Source organism: Sabethes cyaneus, chromosome 2 (assembly GCF_943734655.1).
Source record: "Sabethes cyaneus chromosome 2, idSabCyanKW18_F2, whole genome shotgun sequence".
In the NCBI taxonomy this organism is placed as follows: Eukaryota; Metazoa; Arthropoda; class Insecta; order Diptera; family Culicidae; genus Sabethes; species Sabethes cyaneus.
Window position 1 is genome coordinate 213,713,807 of NC_071354.1, and position 14,978 is coordinate 213,728,784.

At 40.8% G+C, this 14,978-nt stretch overlaps 2 protein-coding genes across 2 annotated transcripts; one reads left to right on the forward strand and one right to left on the reverse strand.

The window, feature by feature from the left end:
* The first annotated feature begins 8,297 nt into the window (after positions 1-8,297).
* On the forward strand, positions 8,298-12,812 carry LOC128734862 (E3 ubiquitin-protein ligase MARCHF6). The gene is made up of 5 exons (XM_053829242.1): positions 8,298-9,588; positions 9,645-10,544; positions 10,610-10,804; positions 10,867-12,178; positions 12,248-12,812. Exons 1-4 carry the CDS (start codon positions 8,863-8,865, stop codon positions 12,061-12,063), a joined length of 3,018 nt encoding a protein of 1,005 aa, XP_053685217.1. The 5' UTR covers positions 8,298-8,862; the 3' UTR covers positions 12,064-12,178; positions 12,248-12,812.
* A 1-nt stretch (position 12,813) lies between these two features.
* LOC128734863 (decapping nuclease DXO homolog) lies at positions 12,814-14,307 on the reverse strand. Its single transcript, XM_053829243.1, has 2 exons — positions 13,760-14,307; positions 12,814-13,702 (listed from the first exon to the last, which is right to left on the reverse strand). Exons 1-2 carry the CDS (start codon positions 14,283-14,285, stop codon positions 13,113-13,115), a joined length of 1,116 nt encoding a protein of 371 aa, XP_053685218.1. The 5' UTR covers positions 14,286-14,307; the 3' UTR covers positions 12,814-13,112.
* Between the last annotated feature and the right edge of the window lie 671 nt (positions 14,308-14,978).

Here is a 14,978-nt window from a genome sequence, read left to right on the forward strand (position 1 = left end):
TAAAGTTACCCCTCGCTTTTGTTAGTTTGGCGATTCGTTTGATGGCGGCGCCACCGGTAAGCCCGGTAAGGTAAGGTATCTGTCAAAATTGAAAAGAATCTTTGTTGTTTTTTGATTCGGTATACGAAATAAACGATTTAGATCGAAATGGGACGAAAATGTGAATTTTCTTCGTGCAACAATTATCAGGGCATCGGACCAGGAGCAGCACGCAACGTATCGTTTTTCAACTTTCCCAAAACGGATATTTTGTAAGTAAATATTACAATGTTTTTATTGGTGCAATGTCCTAATAGAAAAATACTCAGGTGTTCCATGTGGGTTGACGCATGTCGATCCGCTCAGGCCATAGAAACATTTTCAAAACATGGCCCTAAAGGATTCATTCAGAAAAAAGTGTGCTCTCAGCACTTCCCGGCAACGGCCTTTCGAGATGCTGACAAAAAATATAGAGGGTGAGAAACAAACAATGAATAAAAATTACCAATACATTGATTTAATTTTACAGGTTGTGTTTAGGTGCTGTCCCCGTTAATCTTCAAAAATCTATCCATGAAGAGCCCGGTATCCAATTCATTGAGGACGATGAGGATTTTTTGGAATGGAAAAAAATCACCGACAATACCTCTCCGATTGGTTCGTCGACAAATTCAATAACTGGCCCATTGAGTTGCTCTCCCGCAGATACACCGCATAACACAGTGACGAACAACCTGGATCAGATAGATAATACGACTTCCAGTTTGCCGGAAAGTGCTTTGTTCGATATACATAGAGAGTGAGAAACATATACATTTAGGGCTGAATAACAAAACATACAGATTCAACATTATAGGTTATATTCAGCTGCAATTCCCGTAAATTTAGAAAAACCGATTACCGATGAATATGACATTGAATTCATCGAAAATGATGAGAATTACCTCGAATGGAGAAAAGTTTTGAACTCCGATAAAAATTCTATTGATTCGTCGTTCCCAACGTTGACAGGCACACTTGCTCAAGTGGACACCGCAACTATCAGTTCAGCGGAAAGCGCTTCTTCCAATTTACATAAAAGGTGAGAAACACATATATTTATCTCTGAATAACAATATAGTTGTTTGATTTAACATTACAGGTTAGGTTTAACTGCTCTTCCTGTTAATTTTGGAGAATTGATCTCTGATGAACATGCTACTCAACTTAATGTAAACGAGAATTACTTCGAATGCAAAAAAAACATAATCACCGATAAAAATTGTTTGATTGATTCATCAAAAGTTTTTAATCATATAACTGAAATAGATACACCGGACCAGTTGGATAGCATGCCTACCAGTGTAATGGAACGCACGTCTTCCGATTTATGTAAAAGGTAAGAAAAAATTATTTAACGCTGAATAATAATACACTTTGTTGGTTCAACGTTACAGTTTGTGTTCAGAAGCTTTTCCCAGCAGTTTGGAAAAATGGATTTCACATAAATACGATATTCGATTCAGCCAAGACGATGAGAATACCTTCGAACGGAACATCTCCGCTACAGCTTCTTCAACGGCCTCATGGGATCTTTCGCTGAGTTCCACTAGCTTGCGAAATAGATCGAGCTACGCAGCAGCCGATTCAACAAGACTATCCACCGTAATTCCATCGAACAGCACATCAAATTGTGGGTTAACTAGCTTAGAAATGCCATCGGTAGAGGAACCGTTTAAATTGAGCAATACAAGTCGCAATCTGCAGCTACAACGCTCATTGAAGGCAGAGCGAGCTTCAAAATATCTGCTAAAGGAGAAGCTAAAAGATTCACGACGACAACTATTTATTGCCAAACAAGCCTGCAAACGTCGATTGACATCCTCCTTGAAGTACAAACGTCTCGTATTGCAGTTACGACGCGAGAATAGATTGCTACAAAAACAAAAGACCGCCGATGAGCAACTCGGAAAGCAGGCTAAGTCAAATCCTGTGATTTTTGATTCCTTGATAAACGCCAACCGCAAGCCACACGCTCGAAGATATCAATCAGAGACGATGCGTTTTGCGGCTGGTGCATATTTGAGTGGTCCTCGCACCTATCGGTATCTTCAGCGATCTAAAAAAATCGTTTTGCCTCATAAAAATACCGTTCATCGATACAACAAGGCCATCCGCATGGAACCGGGAATAAATCAGGCAATTCTAGACAGTATGAAAAAAAAGACAAAGCGAATTAAAGACAAGCGTTATACAATTACAACCATGTGCTGCGACGGCATGTCCGTGAAACCGGAACTCACATACTGCGCTAAAACGGATACATTTCATGGATTCCCCAATGACGGCATTTCTCGACGAATCGAAAAAAATAATCCAGCAAAGCTAGCAACAGAAGCTATTGTTGTTATGGTGTCCGGTCTTTATAAACGGTTCAAACAGGTATATTTTTCATACAATATTTAAAAAACAACCATTGATTTTCTCTTATACAGCCCATTGCGTATTTCCTTGCCCACAACTCCTTGGATAGTGGCATTCAATTGAAATTAATCAAAAAATGTATAACTGCAGTCCGAAATAGTGGCTATATTCCATTGGTACTAACATTAGACCAGTGTAGCACTAACTTAAAAATGGCTCGCGAAGCCGGTGCAACAGCAGAAGTTCCACTAATTAATGTTAATGGAGAATCGATTGCATTACTCTACGACCCACCACATTTAATAAAAAGCGCTAGAAACGCATTATTCAAAAACAATGCGGTATTCAATGATATGATAGCTTCGTTTGGACACGTAAAAGATCTCTTTGATATCGACTCATCGTCGGCGTTAAGACTTGCTCCGAAATTGAAACCTAAGAGTATTGAACTTCCTCCGTTCGCAGCCATGAATGTAGCATTAGCGACACGAACATTGAGCGAGTCATGTGCTATTGCAATACGCTACTATGTTCAAACTAACGAGTTACCAGCGAACGCGTTGCAAACTGCAGCTTTTATGGACATGCACGATAAACTATTCGATATTTTCAACTCTAAGGAAAATTATGCCGATTCTGTTGGGAAGGTAACTTGTTCATTCAGACATCTATAAAATAATTTATAATATGAATTTCAGCCACTTAGAGCGCCCATAACCGATTACTCGGATCACATGAAGTTCTTGGATGAGATGCTCAGTACTCTCGAAAATATGTATTATACAGTTAATAGTTGTACTGATATAGCTAAGGTACAAATATAGTGCATCACTAATTTTTTCTATTAATGCTTTCTTATTTTAGGCGGAGGATGAATCAAAACAACTGCGGACAGTCCAAAGGCGTCCACACTACATAAAAGGACTCATCAGTAACATTAATTCCTTAAAATGGTTATGGAAAGTTGTGAGAACCAAATACAATTGCCAACATTTAGCCACAAATCCGATGTGTCAGGATTGTGCCGAGAACTTTTTCTCTGAGATTCGCAGAAGGTGTGGGTTTAACGACGCCCCAAACGCGTTTCAGTTTGCAAGTGCGTTCAAGTACGCCATGCTTTCAGCTGCTGATGAAGCATTTCCAGTTGGTCCGAATTGTCAAAATGATGGCTTATTGCCTCTTTTGAATGAGACAGATTTGGAAGTCGGTTCATTTCTAAATCCAAAAAGTTCGTCTCTCTGTGACGCTGAACCACTTGATCTGACAACACCATTTATTACTTCTAAAAAAGAGTTAAATGCAATGGTATATATTACAGGAGCCGCTATTCCAAAACTTCGTCATGAAAAATGTCGTGTTAAACTTGCAAACCGTAAATATAGTGTTAAGAACGTTGAGCCTTTTGGGTAAAAAAAAAATTTATAAAATAATTTCAAACTACAAATGTTCATTGTTTGTTTGGTGCTAATTTAGTAAAACTTGGGATAATGAAATTTTCTATCCTTTTTATTTTTAAATTAATTCTATTTGTTAATGAATTGAAAAACAATTATGGCAAAGAAGCAGGTTTCTTAAAATTTCTAAATACTGATCAAATTAGCTCTGAACAATCCACGAACGTTTCTAGTTTGAGATAAAAAATAATATATTAATACATTCTTTTACTCGGAAAATATAGTAGCCCGTTTAATGTGGAGGAAGACGATTATTTATTTTTGAACATCAAAGCTCAATTTTCTCAGCGGAATATTGAAATACCTAACAACACCCTGTACACTATTGGTTTGACAGCATTTGTCAGTTTTAAACAAAAATTTAACAAATTCTTATACGAAAATAGAAAAGGCGTTAAGAAACGATTGAAACAATACCTTAACTATGATAGATTTGAGTTCGCAATTTGCAAAACATGTTTTGAACGATTAATCGATTTTTTGTTTAACACATTTATTCAAGGTTTTCTCAGGGATACTCGATATAAAAACAAGATTGCAACTTTAGCTAAAAAGAAAAGCAAAAAACGGAATCGCAAAGCTTTTCGTATGAATCTTTTGTAAAATTTTATTACCATTATTGTAATTCCAGATAAATTTTTCGTGTTCTTGTAAATTGTTCAAATATAAAACAAAAGAAACGCCGACATGCTGCTAAAATATTTTCTGGATTCTCTACAATAGATGAAGAATATTATCTACAATACAAATAAAGATAACAAAAGCGCTTCATCTTCAACAGCAACTTACCTAAAAAACGATCTGACACAACCACGAGCAGATGTGCTAGCACACATAGTTCAAGTATGCCATCAAGAAGCTGTAGAATTTTTTGAATTGTCATTCGATTGGCTTTTTGTTGCATAAAACAGTCACAAACCGCATCAACAGTGCGTATTAGTTAAGTGGCACAAGATAAAAATTGCTCAGTTGAACCCTCGGCCAAATGTAGTAGTTAGTCAATAGAATATGGTGTGTCTTGTGGTCATTTTTCAACCTTCGCTTGATTTCATTCATCCCCATTATGGCCATGCAGTAGATCGTTCCGATTAGCATATCCAACAAGAGGGGCGCGAATAGCAGCTGATCCAGCTACACATTCTTGAATGTGTTCACCGCCTTGTTCCTACCGGCGATGCGCCTACCCAGAACACTACCATTTGCGTAGACCTGAGTCCTGTAAAAACTATTTCATTACGAAATTTGTGAATGTCAGTGAACAGGATACTTACTTCAATACAAAATCCAAGGCCGAAAACCCGCAAAGCTCGCATACTGCCATTGGCGATCAGTTTATATTTTTCGTTCAACGTCTACGAGGTAACATCGGCTGATCCCATCAAAATTCACGACTGCATAGATTGCACCAGATGCAGATATTACACAGGGTAGCAACATCCTTTTCATCAATCGTCTATCCATGCTCTATAATTAAGCGAATGATCCAGTTCCATCAGTTCCGACAAGGTTCAAGTAGACAAATTCGCTATTAAACGCGATTCAATTCTAGTTAACTCACTATGATAGCTCAATCAAATAACTAGGTTTACCGCTGCCGTAATGAACCGAACGATGAAGTTGCGGGAGGCATGTCTTAGGAAGGAATAAAAGTAATGTTGCAGCACCTTGCCGGCATCGAAACAATCACACATTGTCAGGTTCCTCTTTGTTTCATGGTTTGCTGCAGAATAAATGCTTTACAGAACAGCTTTTCTTACCGTACTGATTTAGCTGATATTCGCACAAAAAACGTACTGCACTCACTACAAAAATTATATTTGTTTTGAAATTGGCCATGCCATTGCCAAAAAAAAGTAAATTTTCGTAACCCTTTTATACATATACGAAAACTCATAAGTAACTGTCACGTGTGGTAAAAGTCCCACATATTTCTTTCCCTCTTTTACTTATGTAAAAACCAAAAAAATATCAAAAGCTCTTTTGTAAACAAGCCGAATGATGGGAATGCTACAAATGTTTGTTGATACTATCGAAACTAGTGTGATATCGATAATATCGTCAAGCTGCATTGTTAGAAATTACTAGCGATTTGTGACTCATACGTGGCAAAATTCTTTTTTTACTGATGTTATCATAATTGTTATGTTAATTACCATTATTATTATTGTAGCTATTTGACTATTTTTGTTTGAAACGGTATCCGTCAAATCATCGATGAATACCTCCGATGTATCGATAACTGTTTTGAGTGTTATTTCCCATCGTTAATTGACGGAAATACTTGACGGTGATTGACAGTCAATGTGAGTCAATTTAGTTTGGCGATTCGTAGGCTAGGCGGCGTTGGATAACTGTTTTAATTTTAACGGTTTTTCGTTTGAATTTTTACACAGGAAATTGCAAAAATTTTGTTCTAGCTTGGATGTCTGTTCTCTGTGCTAATACATCGCACGTTTTCTTTCCGCGCTTTCACAGTAAAACTAAAGGAAAGAAAACGTGCGACGTATTTATTGTATTTATTAGGAAATGTTAAAAATGCTGGTCAAATATTACGAACGCCTCCCTTTTTTTGTTTGATTACAGTCACTTTAACCAGTTTGGGTCTTTCGTGACTTCTGCGGGGTTAGGATTTGAACCCAGGGCCTCGGTGTGAGAGGCGTGAATGCTAACCACTACGGCGGGACTGACCCCACCGTCCGCCATTGTGGCTCGTAAAAAGCTGGATAGGCCTAAATTGATGTCCTGAAAGTAATCATAAGCAGTGTTTGTTTGACAAGAGGATATAACTCTTTGGCCCCATACAGAGTAAAAGCGACTGCGACGTGACGCGACTCTGCCCACATGTCGCTAAATGCACAGTCCTACTTCGGGCGAAGAAGGGCTGCGCATATAACTACAGCAAGAAAAGTCGGGTCGCTTGCACTTTTCATACTCTCAGCCCTTTTCCGTATGAAGTAGAATTGTGGAGTATGTACCGTTATTGCAATGTACGAGAGCGCAATGTTTAACAGGGATGTATAATAAATTGATTAGTTTATGACCATTGTCAAGATCCGAGTTGCTCAGCTGCTAATGCTAATCGACCTACACCTTGCTCGAGGTTAATTTATGAACTCGCCTTCAATTTACGAATTAAGCCTAGTATAGAGTTCCGAGCGAAGTGAAAATCCCATACAAAACGTTCAACTTTTTCACTAGCGCAAAAACTGCATTTCACTTCACTCGGAACTGTAAACAAACGTGATCCACCGAAATTAAAGATTGTGGATGACATCTTTTTCACTTGGGTACTTTTCTTTCGCGCGCGCCTACACTCTTAAATGATTCTACCTGTAAACAGGTAGGATTTAGTTAAAGCTAGGTAGAAAATACTCAAAATGCCCTTAAAGTGTACAAACTCAAACTTTGGGTAAAAATTTCAACCAATTTTGGCTACTTGCTACCGATAATTGAATTATTCTCTATGACAAATAACGCAATTTTAAGTTCCTACTACCAATTTTTTGGTTGAAAAACTACTCAAAATCTGAGTTTGTACACTTTAAAGGCATTTTGAGTAGTTTCAACCTAACTTTAACTAAATCCGACCAATTTACAGGTAGAATCATTTAAGAGTGTACGCTTGTGAACAAGGCTGCAGCTCAGGGATACCAGGTGATTTTTTGAAAAGTCTTCACGAATCAAGGAAAAATGTCTTCATTTGTCTTCCTTCGGCTTTCCGCCCATTTAAACTGCATGGTGAAGACATGTCTTCACATGTCTTCAAGTGAAGACATTTCACTTTTTTGTAACAAAAATGTCTTCAAAATGAAGACATGTCTTCACTTCTGGCATCTCTGCTGCAGCTAGCGAAAACTTGACGTTTCAAGCCAATGAGTGTGTAGAGGTGTGGAAAAGGAAAATATTTATTAATATTGGCGACAAAAACTTCATGGCTCTAAAAACATACCGCAACGAGCAATGCGGATTTTTTGTAAATTTGGACGTCACGCCTAACCGTTATTACCGGTTTTTCGGTTCCAAAAACGTATTGATAATGTTTTGCGCTACACTTAACTACTGCAGCACCATTGCCCCACTTGTAAATACCGCATTGGTTTTAAATTTTTTTCACTTCGCTCGAATTGTAAACCCTTCAATTCACTTCGCATAAACTGTAAACCGAAAGCTCATGAAATTATGAAGAGATCCACAGTCTCTATTTTCCGCGAGCGAAAAGGTACGCTTTTTCACTTGCTTCAATTTTCACTTCGCTTGGAACTGTATACTATGCTTTACAAGACGAATTCGTTACAACCAAAGTTCAACTTACAAATGAATCAGGTCACCTTTCCATATTACATTGGCCACATTAGGCCGCAAAGTGACAAACTACACCGGTTTCACTATTGCACCGCTTTCGTAAACTTCAATTTTGACATTACGTCTGCAGTTTTTAAAAAAGAAAAAGAAGAAGATAAAACTTCGACATCATTTTCGTCAGCGCAGGGAAATTTTCGATTCTTCGCGAAAAAAACTTTACTCCGTTGGTGTTACGTAGTTTGATTCTCGCTCAAAGTACCGATTAGCGACCTTCCACAGTTTGGCTCGCTGTTGTGTAGTGAAATTTTTCGCGTCCGTACGCGCGGAATTTGGTGAAATCTTGTTTTTCTGGAGGACGATCGAAAAGTCGAGTTTTGCACCAAGGACGGTCGTGGAAGACAACTACAAAGCTGCAAAAAGTAGTCGCTCGCGCTTATCACACGGGACTAGCAGTTTCAGTGCCTGATAGCAAGAAAAAAACTTGCAGTAAGGATAGCGCGGAAGAAATTTTGTTTTGATTAAACTGTGGTGATAAGGAATCCTGTTACGGGAACGGGTGTCGAATAACTTTAATGATCTAGCGGGGCGGGGGAGGGAAGAATGACACATTTTGTTATGTTCGACAACAAGAGCGCTTTGGAACAACTGCAGCAGCAGATTCAATCTAAGCTAATTGTTGCGTAAAATTGTAGTATAGAAGTTGGAAAATTCCATAAAATTGTAAATGATGGATGGTGATATTTGCCGCGTGTGTCGCTGCGAAGCACAATCGGATCGGCCATTGTTCCATCCTTGTATTTGCACAGGCAGCATCAAGTGGATCCATCAGGATTGCCTAATGCAATGGATGCGATACTCGCGAAAAGAATACTGCGAATTGTGTGGCCACCGGTTTTCTTTTACGCCCATCTATTCACCGGATATGCCCAGGGTTTTACCGCTGAAGTATGTGGCGGGAGGTCTGCTTAGTTCCGTCGGGACAGCCGTCAAATACTGGATACACTACAGCATGGTAGCGGTTGCTTGGCTGGGTGTCGTCCCACTGACATCCTACCGAACTTACCGATTTCTGTTTTCCGGTTCGATCGACATGCTGCTAAGTTTGCCAATGGACCTGTTGTCCACTGAAAATATAGCTATCGATGTGTTTCGGGGATGTTTTGTCGCGACTTGCACGCTGTTTACCTTTGTGGGATTGGTTTGGCTTCGAGAGCAAATAATTCACGGTGGTGGACCGGATTGGCTTGAACGAGACGACCCACCAATCGTGCCAGCCGACGCTAACGGAAACGATGAACGCCCGAATCCGGCGGAAAACGGTCAAGAGGAAAATGATAATAATAATAACAATAACAACAACAACAATGATGATAACAATAACGAGGAGGAACACAACAACAACAATAATAACAACTTTCTGGACAACAATTTAATTGAACCGCAGAACCGGGTAAGAATTGTCCTTTTTTTACAACATATCGTCTGCATGTTTTTGTGTTTCCGCAGGGTCGACCAGAGGATGCTGCTGTCATGGGTGTTGGAGGGGCAGCTGCAGTGATACCGCCACCACCAGTGGCAGGACCAGCTGCGGCTCCTGCTGCTGCACCGGCTGCTCCGACGGCACAAGCAGGCCCTGCCGCTCCGGCAGGCGCACGTAATCCGGAAGTTCCCGCCGACAACATTGCAATCGATCCGGCCGAACCGCCACCTCCTGGCGATGCTGCCGACGCTGAACCGGAAGTAGTGAATGAGCCTGCCGAGGCAGCAGCAGATGAAGCTAACTGGAACCCAATGGAATGGGAACGAGCTGCTGAGGAGCTTACCTGGGAACGGTTGCTTGGGCTGGATGGATCAATGGTGTTTCTGGAGCATGTTTTCTGGGTTGTATCGCTCAATACACTGTTTATTTTCATTTTCGCATTTTGTCCATATTTTATTGGCAACACTTTGATTACCTCTTTGGGAATAATAACCCCCGGTAAAACGCTGCTTCACTTCCACGGTCTGATCACCACTTTGCTGGGTTACTGTGTCATTGGAATTACGCTGGTTAAGCTGCACGCTATCGCAAGGTTCTTGCGCTGGCATCGCCAGCGGCGATTCCTGGGTCTGTGCTACATTGTGGTGAAGGTTTCTTTGCTGTCGGTTGTCGAGATCGGAGTTCTGCCGCTCGTGTGTGGCTGGTGGTTGGATATTTGCTCGCTGCCGATGTTCGATGCCACCCTCAAGGATCGGAAAGCTAGCTTTAAAGCCGCACCCGGAACGTCGCTATTCATTCACTGGATGTTCGGTATGGTTTACGTGTACTACTTTGCTTCCTTCATCGTTCTGCTCCGCGAGGTACTCCGGCCGGGGGTGCTATGGTTTTTGCGGAATCTTAACGATCCGGACTTTAGTCCGATTCAGGTTAGTATAGAGTGAATAATAACTTGTCAGTAACAGAATTGTGAAAAATATTTCTGCTTTTACAGGAAATGATTCACCTTTCGATACTTCGACACGCACGGCGACTGATTGCTTCTGCCATTATCTTTGGATCGGCCGTTCTCCTAATGCTGTGGGCGCCAATTCAGATTCTTAAATCACTTTGGCCGACATTCTTACCTTATACCCTATCCGGTGATTCGGAAGTCAACGAACTTAGCTTGCAGTTGTTACTGTTGCAGGTCTGGAATTTCACATTTAAATTTTACTCGGACTTTATTTCGATTTTATCCCTACAAAACAGATAATTCTGCCTGGCTTCTTCGAACAATCGCACACACGCATTTGGCTGAAGGGCCTAGTTCGGATCTGGTGCAACGTAGTGGCCCGCATTTTAGGCATAAAAAGTTACCTGCTTGGGTCGGAACCTCGTGCCAACGAGGATGAAATTCCACCACGGCAGCAGCCGGAACTGGGTGCTGGATTGGCGGCAGCGCATCAGGCGATTATGCAGCGTGACGTTCCCGTTGGCTTCCAGCCGTACGATCGTCCGGCTTTGTTCGTCGTTCGATTGGTCGGGCTGCTAGCGATGATGTGCGTTAGCCTTGTGATCGGGTCGCTGATAACGCTTACCGTTCCCGTTTGGATTGGTCGACATGGGATGGCTTTATGGTCGATGGGTTCTCACATAACTCCTCCACCGAATGCAGTCGCCAGCGGAACTGAAACTCCCCCCAGGCCACACGAGTTGTACACGGCGGCGATGGGAACGTATCTGTGCTGGATCATATCGCGAGGAATTGCCGTTGCAGTGAATCTATTCCCGCAAGGACGAACTGTAGTCGTGGAAAGAGTGAAACACTGGATTTCCGTAGCTACTTCATACGCACTGGCAGCCATGATATTCGTACTTATGCTGGGAGTTATTCCGCTTATGTTTGGCCTCCTGCTGGAATTGGTTGTGGTGGTTCCGTTGCGAGTCCCACTAGAGCAAACGCCGGTTCTGTTCCTGTGGCAAGACTGGGCCCTAGGAGTTTTATACACAAAAATTGCTTGCGCCCTGACTTTGATGGGTCCAGATTGGGCCCTAAAACGAGCGATTGAACAGGTGTACCGAGATGGTCTTCACGATATTAACCTGAAATTTATCATACGAGAGCTGGGTGCTCCGGTCATTACCTGCTTTGGACTTGCCTTGGCTGTTCCTTACGTGATTGCGCACTCAATTCTGCCACTTTTCTTCACCAATCAAGTGACGAGGATACTGATCGCTCGCCAAATCTATCCTTTCTTCCTGCTGATCGCGTTCATCGTAGTGATCGTAATTCTGCAGATACGACAGTTCAAGAAGCTATACGTTGCAATCAAAAACGACAAATATCTGGTTGGGCAACGGTTAGTCAACTACGATCATCATCGTAAGAAACGTTCGGAAGCAGCAGCCGCCAGTCAAAATGCCGCAACAGCTGCGGCAGCCGCGGCTCCTCCAGTTGTACAGTGAACACTGGTGTCGTAGAAAATAGCCGAGTATATTTCTGGAACGACATGCTGCTATTACCGTGTAAAATTCAAACAAGTAATCATAGTACATGCGGATTGGATTGGACGAATAGAAAGTAAGGTTTTGAAATGAATAATGAGCATTTGCTTTATTGTTTGCTAATATTTTTTATTACTTTTTCTAGATAATGAGCTGAGTACGAAAAACTACCAGCTGATGTAAAGGTACTTTTTGTTGTAGTTGTTTATTTTACATATTTGGGAATCATGTATAGTAAAATTAATTCAAAAACAATAAAGCAGAAAAAAAACAAAAAAATACAATGTTGTTATAGCACTAAAATTAATAATTTTAATCATAAAATAAATTGTGGTGAAAACGAAGAGAATCTTAGCGTAAGATATTTATAACGATCAAGCAGATAAAGAACACAGCTCGAGTCAGATAGAACATCTAATAGGTATGAACAACTCTTTCCAAATATCGGAACGATTTCCTTCTAATGCGTTTGTATGAAATTTTGTAAGATTCCGTAATCAAAATTCAAAAAAAAAAAACTTCACTGAAATCCGTTGTGCAAATCTACTGATTAAAATGCGTATGAAGAGAAAAGCGTCAGCCAACTGTACAGACGGGCGACCCCAGATAAGACTTGCTTGCATGTTATATCTACTGTAACAAACACAGCAAATAAATGGATTATTCTCTTCAATTAGTTGCAAGCAAACCAATAAAGAACTGATAATGAAACGAAGCAAACACAAACTTTTATTTTTCTCATTCGAAAAAATAAAATCCTTATTGCCTAACGTTTTCTAATTAATTAAATTAAATAAACCTCCCAACTTGGCTTCGAGGTATGACGCTGGCCTAGTAAGCCAGCGTCATATGTTCGAATCTCGGCTGGGAGAGGCTGTTAGAGTCAATAGGATCGTAGCAACTGGCCCTGCAATTGTCCTGTACTCTAACAGCTGGCTGCGAAGTCTGTCGTATAAAAACCGGTCAAGTTTCGGTAACGATAATGCAGCACCTAGGCTTTACTTTGCTTTCTAATTATTTACTCCGCTAACATACCAATCCGGCAGAAAAGTCTCCTCGTTCATACCCTCGAGAACGCCGAACAAAACAGCCCTTGCCTTGCCGGGGTCGTAATCGAATCGATACACGGTGTGCGGTGAATCTACTTGGCTCATCTTCGCCCGAACCAACTCCAAAAAGTCCGAACAGAATGTCATACAAACCGAGGCGGACCAAAATCGCCGTGATTGCCGATCCAGCTGCTTCAAGCTCATCTCGGTGATCTCGTCAACGATACCGCGATCATTTCGCAGTCCAACAAACAACCGCTGAACGTTGACCAGAAAGCTCTGGCACCACCATTTAATCGATTTGAATCTGAAAAAATTATCCGCTTGCCGTTGGTTAGACTCGCGCCGTTTTACCTTAACTTCGACGAATTGAAGCCGGTTCAATAGCGTCGCATCGATCTGATCTCGGTTGATTGGGGTTTGAGAAAATATTCCATCCATCTCAGCACCGTAGAGGATACGTTTGTTTTCCAACGTCGTACTGAACAGGCAACAAAACTCCTCCGATTCTACAACCGGTGCTGATGTATTCGGTTCACTGTTAGGGTCATCTAAAAATAAATGATTAAGGTGACACAAAACTGATTTTTTTTTAATTATTAAAATACCAGTCAGAACGTGCTGCTCAAATTTGAACCCATAATAGCAGAACCGTTTCTGCTTTTCCGTCTCGTTAGCTTCTTGTTGCAACTTTTCCGGGGTTTCCTTGGAACAAAGGTAAATTGTACCTTTGTATCGACTAGCCAGAACAATCCATCCAGTGTCTCGGTCATATGGCGTGCACATCAGCATTCGCAGTAGACCGCGGAAACAAACAAAATCCGGTTTCGTACTATTGCCCTCGGTCACATTCATGCCATTGTGAACCATAAATCTCAACAAATGATCAATCCGTTCCTGCTTCGCACTAGTCGGTTTTGGTATCCGGATTTCAAAGCCCTTGTTAAGGTCAATTCTCAAGCATCCGTTCGCTTCCGGTTTGGGCAAATTTAAATATTTTAAATTATCTGCCGTAGGAATGTACTGCCGTTCGGTCCCAACGCTGAAGAAGCCGACAATCTTGGGCTGTGTGATAGCTGGGAATGATCTTTGTTTTTGAATCGTTGTGGACGGATCAAGATCGGTTAAATTCATTTTTAAGCAATAACGACAACCTACAATTAATAAATATAAAAACGCGGAACTACACGGTGGCTGCACAGACGACAGACCGCTACACTTTTTGTTGCTACCGTTTTTATTTATAGATCATTACACGGGAGCTCCTAACCGCACTTTTATGACAGCACTTGGTGGTTTGTTTACGTGGTGTTAAATTTTGAATTGAGTTTTCTATCTTTGTCCGGCAGATAATGATAGAAATTTATAGTTTTTATTGAAGAGAAAGTGCCTTACATGCATTTTACAGAAATTGATGCAGTAATCCTTCACAAAATTTCAAATCGAAACTGCTGGATGTGACAAAAACATGTAAACAAACCACCAAGTGGTGTCATTTGACGGCAAAATGACGTCATCGCAAAATGATCTATAGGTGAACAAAAGCTTCATTCGACCAAGTAGGTGGCGCCGCGATAAAAATGATGATATTTTTATTTCGAGCTGTCAAAACACATAGAAAACTAAAATCATAATAAGCGAATTTGAATTTTTTTTAAAAATACGCGCTTTGGAATCAATCAAATGTTATGGTTGGGTTAGAAAATAACATATCCAGCTTTTTACGAGCCATAATAGCGGACGTGTTCGTAATATTTGAACAGCATTTTTGACATTTCTCTAATACATCGCACGTCTTGTTTCCGCGCGTTCACGGTAAAACTAGAG

Coding starts and splice junctions, on each gene's coding strand:
- LOC128734862 (XM_053829242.1), top strand. CDS start 8,863: ATGATGGATGGTGATATTTGCCGCGTGTGTCGCTGCGAAGCACAATCG. Junction 9,589..9,644: donor TAATTGAACCGCAGAACCGG/GTAAGAATTGTC, acceptor GTGTTTCCGCAG/GGTCGACCAGAGGATGCTGC. Junction 10,805..10,866: donor TGCAGTTGTTACTGTTGCAG/GTCTGGAATTTC, acceptor CCTACAAAACAG/ATAATTCTGCCTGGCTTCTT.
- LOC128734863 (XM_053829243.1), bottom strand. CDS start 14,285: ATGAATTTAACCGATCTTGATCCGTCCACAACGATTCAAAAACAAAGA. Junction 13,703..13,759: donor TGAGCAGCACGTTCTGACTG/GTATTTTAATAA, acceptor ATTTATTTTTAG/ATGACCCTAACAGTGAACCG.